This window comes from Cynara cardunculus, unplaced genomic scaffold (assembly GCF_001531365.2).
Source record: "Cynara cardunculus var. scolymus isolate 2C unplaced genomic scaffold, CcrdV1 Un_Scaffold_326, whole genome shotgun sequence".
NCBI classification, from domain to species: Eukaryota; Viridiplantae; Streptophyta; class Magnoliopsida; order Asterales; family Asteraceae; genus Cynara; species Cynara cardunculus.
Window position 1 is genome coordinate 65,610 of NW_020200571.1, and position 5,513 is coordinate 71,122.

At 36.6% G+C, this 5,513-nt stretch overlaps 1 protein-coding gene across 1 annotated transcript; it reads right to left on the reverse strand.

The window, feature by feature from the left end:
* Positions 1 to 2,375: 2,375 nt before the first annotated feature.
* On the reverse strand, positions 2,376 to 4,615 carry LOC112501623 (1-aminocyclopropane-1-carboxylate synthase 7-like). The gene is made up of 4 exons (XM_025105311.1): positions 4,442 to 4,615; positions 4,123 to 4,251; positions 3,694 to 3,854; positions 2,376 to 3,252 (listed from the first exon to the last, which is right to left on the reverse strand). Exons 1-4 carry the CDS (start codon positions 4,613 to 4,615, stop codon positions 2,376 to 2,378), a joined length of 1,341 nt encoding a protein of 446 aa, XP_024961079.1.
* Positions 4,616 to 5,513: the final 898 nt, after the last annotated feature.

Consider the following 5,513-nt stretch of genomic DNA (forward strand, 5'->3'; position numbering starts at 1 on the left):
TTATTGAAATTAAATGTTTGTGACAAATAATATTTTATTAATATAGTTTATTTTAAAATTTATAAAATAGAATTGTTGTTTGAGTTGGATATAATTTTTTACAGAAGTTTCATTTTTTTCATACACTATTTAAAAAGATTATAGCATAGCTATTAGAGATGTTCTTAAAAATCTAAAATAACACTTGTTTTTTAAGAAGTGCTGAAGACATTTCACTGGCCTTTATTAGCCTCACATTCTTTATGTCATTTCATGCCTATTCTCCTTCTTCTTTCTTTTTTGAACGACGTTTGCCTCTTCTACTTCCTTCTTTCTTTAGCTGACACAAGAAAGAAACAACTAAACACCAAAAAAAGAAAACACCAAATTGAAGGAGAAATTAGCTCAAATGATAATATCCCTCGTTCAAATTGGCTTCATAACCATTTTATCTTCCCGGTTGACCCAAATGTCACTACATCCATAATAACCAGGTCTATAATATCTAAAAGACAAAATAATGTCAACTGCAACCAGTGTACAGTCACAATTGTGGACCTCGCCGTCACAATTGCATATCTGGCCATCGCAATTGTATATTTGTGTTGAATTTTTGGTATTTTGCGGACCTGTATATTGCGGAAGTAGTGACATTTGAGTCAACTCATGAGAGAAATGGTTATAAGACCAATTTGAATGAGAGAAATGGTCATTTAACTGAAGGACTCAAACTGAAGTATGTTTAATTTTACGTCAAGAGACAACTTTCACCACCACTGTTCTTGTCTCAACCACGTGGTTACCTGCACACCTCTTGTCTCCGCCGATCTCCTCCACCATGCTACTTGCTCTGCCGATCTCCGTCGTTGAACCACCATCCCAGTTTCTCATCTCGTCCATCACCCCCTCTATCATATTTCAGTATTTTATCCCATTTTATTTGTTTATATTTAATAAGAGGACAATCAGACTTAGGTTTTTCACTTATTGAATAAGATGATATTAGATGTTTTCAGCTCTTGTTGGAAAAGAAAAAAGACAAACAATCTGAAATATTGAATCTCTTATTCGGTAAGAGATCATAGCTCATTAAGAGGTATTTTGATTAAAATAAACACCACCAAACTAGCACAAAATGAGATTATTCGAGATTTTACAGATAAACAACAATAAAAATTATTTACTTACAACCTTGAGCTGGGTCTGTGCTTTTTGAATCTTGTCTCTACAGCCTTCTCGCTGATGCTTTTGGTTTTTCGTGGTTCCCTGCTTCTTCTGCTCCCTCATGGTCCTGCATCTCGCAGTTCTTCATTATCTGTTCGGGGGTCTTGACTTTGTTTTGGTTTGTTTTTTTTTATTTCAATCGTCTTTCAAAAGAATTAAAAAATTAATGTAAAATTAGTAGAGGTGCATACAAGTAGGGATAGAAACAGGACGGGTAATGTATCCCTCATCCCCGACCTTTTTTAATGCCCTAGCTCGTCCTTGGCCCGACTAATCCTCGACGGGTTTGTAGAACCTACTGGGTACCCGTTTAATAAAAAACAATCATTTTGAAATTAAAATTATAATGAATCTTGACTACATTAATTACCAATACCGAAAATCTAATATACCTGCCATATAATAAAACTATATATGTGGGGGGAAGTTCAAACGAGAAACTAAACATTTTGCTATGAAGCTTCAATATCATATATGATTAAACACACGATATACAAATTCCATCATATATGATTAAACACATGTTGTATTTTTAATCATCTATGATATTGAAACTTCATGCATGATCATTCCCCCCTCTCTCTCTCTACACACACACACATACATACATACATATATATATATATATATATATACACACACACACATACATTATATACATATACTAAATAATAATAAAATTTTAATTGGGTCCGATTAGGGCCGGGTAATGCAATCTCCGACCCATCTTGATCTCATTCCGGATATGAAAATAAATCTCGTCCCGTAACCCGTCAAACTTAGGAATCCCTATCAGATACCCATCCCAATGAATAATATCTCTTTGTATAATCTCATGTTTGTATAAACAAGTATTTAAACCACAAGGGTGGTGTCTGATTGGTTTGAGTTTGTCTCCAAAAGTCAAAAGTATCAGGAGGTCTCAGATTCAAATCTAAGGAGAAATAAAAATCCCCTTGTGGCCACGAAGGTTCAAATGCGGTGACTTCAGGCTATCTGCAAAGTAGGTGGTCGACCTGAGATTAGTCGACTCATATAACAGGTTGGATATCCAGGTTAATAAAAAAAATAAGAAGTATTTTGTATAATTTCTTAATTTGGGGTTTTCACCTTAAAAATCTCTCAAAAAATAAAAAGAAAAAGAAAAAAACAAAAAGGTTTTAAATGGAAAATTACAAAACAGACAACAAATTCCGATCTCTTCTCCTTCTATCCATAAACTCATGCAATCTCGACAATGCAACTTCAAGTGTTTCTTCACTCATATTTGCAAAGCAAACCCTAAACCAGCCGGCTTCCGAGCACCGGCAAGAACTTCCCGGCGAGATATTCAACCGCACTTCCTCCATGATCGTCTTCCAAATCTCCAGTTCACCGGATTTTGTGTTTTCCGACAAATAAGGACTCAAATTCATCCAACAAAACAACCCGGCGTTCCCTTTCAAACACTCGATTCCGGCCTTCTTCAACCCCGCAACGATCGTTTCGTATCTCTTCCTCAATCTTTCTCGATTGATCTTTATATATTTCTCGGTGAATTCGTTATCCGATAACATCGATGCCAACAGAAGCTGCGTTTGCGACGAAATCAACGTGAAACTCGACATTCTTCGGGCCGTCGTCACTACCTGATCGTTGTAAGAATACACCGTCCCTACTCGGAACCCCGGAAGGCCGAGATCTTTCGAGAGGCTATAAACGATGTGGCAACGTTCCGAGTCTTTGTAGTTTCTCGATTCGAGTACTTCCGCAATGCTGACGAATTCGTTGGAGTGGAAGACCGATCCCGAGTAGATTTCGTCCGATACTAGGTGGATGTTTTTTCGTGTGACGAAATCTAGGATTTCTTCTAGAACTTTCCGTTGGATGGTTGCACCCAACGGGTTCGAAGGGTTCGTTATCAGAACCCCTCTTACTTTCATGTTCATCGACGTTGCATGATCGTATGCTGATTCTAGGGCTTGTGGCGTAACCTGGAAATTGTTCGAGCTTTCGCAGTGAATCGGAACGATTTCGACACCGGTTCTCCATCTCAGATCTCTGTCAAATCTGTAAAAATATATGTTAGTTCCACAAATTATACGAAATCCCATCAGATTACTTTTAAAAAACAGGTCAATATACATTCCAGCCATCGGAATCGTTAAGAGGTGAATCTTGTTTGGCAAAAAAAAAAAATATGTCTCTTAATAATTATAAGACCATCTGAATGATTTTGTATCATATGTCTCCCTTAACCATTCAGCGTCTAATTTCATCGTAAACAATCACCAAACAATTATATTTCATTTTACACTATATCATGAGAGTCTCCTAATCATTATTGACCACTTAATCATTCTGCATCAAATCATTCATCAACTGTCAAACAATCCCTAGGTCATATAAAACCGTTTATCAAGAAATTTAGACATTTTTGACGTATTGAAAAGAACGATTCCAACATATATTGAAGTAGAAATATCTGGTTTATCAAGAAATCTTTCATACCCGGGATAGTAAGGAGTCGGGACAAGCAACGCATCACCGGGATCGGCCAAAACGAAGGTTAAAAGCTCGTTGGCGGCGGTTGCACCCGCTGTTAAAACGACTCTTTCGGGGTCAAATCTCGCTTTTCCTCCCCTCACTTGTTCCATAAAACTTGCCATTGCCTATAAAACCAAAATGTGTTTTTTTATTAACCTGAATATCCAACCCGCTATGCGAGCCGACTAATTTCAGGGCAATCATCTGCTTTGCAGATAGCCCGTAGTCACCGCATTTGAAACTCCGTGGCCACAAGAGGATTTTTATTCCTCCTTGGATTTGAACTTTGGACCTCCTGGTACTTTCGACCTTTGGAGCCAAGCTCAAACCAATCAGACACCACCCTTATGGTTTAAAACCAAAATGTTGTACATCCTGTTAAAAATGTTGTACCTTTCTGAAACTCAACAATCCATGGTAATCTTGAAACAAAGCATTCTCTTTAAACCCAGAAACCTTCTTCCCCCAGCTTGCTGCTTCTTGATTGGATTCCAAGTATTTTTCGACCAAATCGAACGAAACCTGCCCAAAAAGAACAAAAACCCGTGAAACGTTAGCTCAGCGATTCAGCCACGGGCTGACCGAATAAGCCAATACCGAACAGTTATATATGGTTGTACAGCCCATTAAGCCGCAACCGAACGGCGTCTAAGTCTACATGCAGACTTATTATCAAAGTTCTGATGAAATCTGGTGCATTAGTGATGGTTACCTGGTTTTCAGCTAACCCCATCTGTATGACACCAGAAGGGTTATGCATTTCATGATAAGGGTTTTCATCATAAGCTTTCCAACCAGCAAAATATGGAGAGTTTTCTCCATGAGTTTCTGAAACTGCAATCTTTGATAACCCAGCAACACTTGGTTGTACAATCTCTATTGCCATGAGTACAACTCCTTAATGCAGGGTTTTCTTTTCTTTTGTGTGTGTGTGTTTGTGTTGATGAAACAGCATTTGTAAACAACACCCATTTATATGGGAAATGAATTCTTCTTTACCAGAGCTTAAATTGTGGAATCCAGAAGAGTTGTGCTGTAATGACTTGTACATTATGTAGTTATGCTTGTAAAGTTATCTGGAAAAAGTAAGTTTTGATTGGGAGATCAAAAGTCAATATGTTTATAAATATGTAGTTGTATTTTATTCTTGGTGACAACTGTTGGGTTTTGTCACATTAAAATGCAATCAAAACAAAAATGATAAATAAATAGTAAATTAGATTTTTTTGGTTCCTGTGTTATATAATTTGTCTTCACATTTTTTTTCCTATTGATCTGGATATCTAATCAGCTATGCGAGTCGACTAATCTCAGAACGACTACATGTTTTGTGGGTAGTGATGGCCAAAATCCAATCCCGAATCGGAACAGTGATGCTCATAACTGGTCTCGGTCCCGTCGAAAATACTAAGGTTTCGGTTAAGGGTAGTTGTAACCGGTCATGGTCCTGGGCCGGGCCCAAACGGGTCTTATATTAAAAAAACATTTTCTTTTTATATTTTTTTTGATAAAATTTTAAAATACTTTAATGTTATTCTAATACATTTTTAAATATCGAATTAGATCAATCAAATACACTTAAAAAAATATGTTTTATTGTAGTTTTATAATGAATTTTCAATCAAATATATGTAAAAATTACATTTTATTATAGTTATATAATTGATTTTCAATGAAATACACTTAGAAAGCTAGAAAATACATTTAAAAATATTTTTTTTTAAATCAAGCATGTTCCCGATCCAGGCCTATAACCAGTCCCGGGCCGGACCCATTTGGCCATC

Excerpts from the sequence above, each read along its gene's own strand:
- LOC112501623 (XM_025105311.1), bottom strand. The coding sequence starts at position 4,615 with ATGGCAATAGAGATTGTACAACCAAGTGTTGCTGGGTTATCAAAGATT. Across the intron at positions 3,855-4,122 it reads GATTGTTGAGTTTCAGAAAG|GCAATGGCAAGTTTTATGGA; the intron begins GTACAACATTTT and ends TTGGTTTTATAG. Across the intron at positions 3,253-3,693 it reads CCGACTCCTTACTATCCCGG|ATTTGACAGAGATCTGAGAT; the intron begins GTATGAAAGATT and ends ATATTTTTACAG.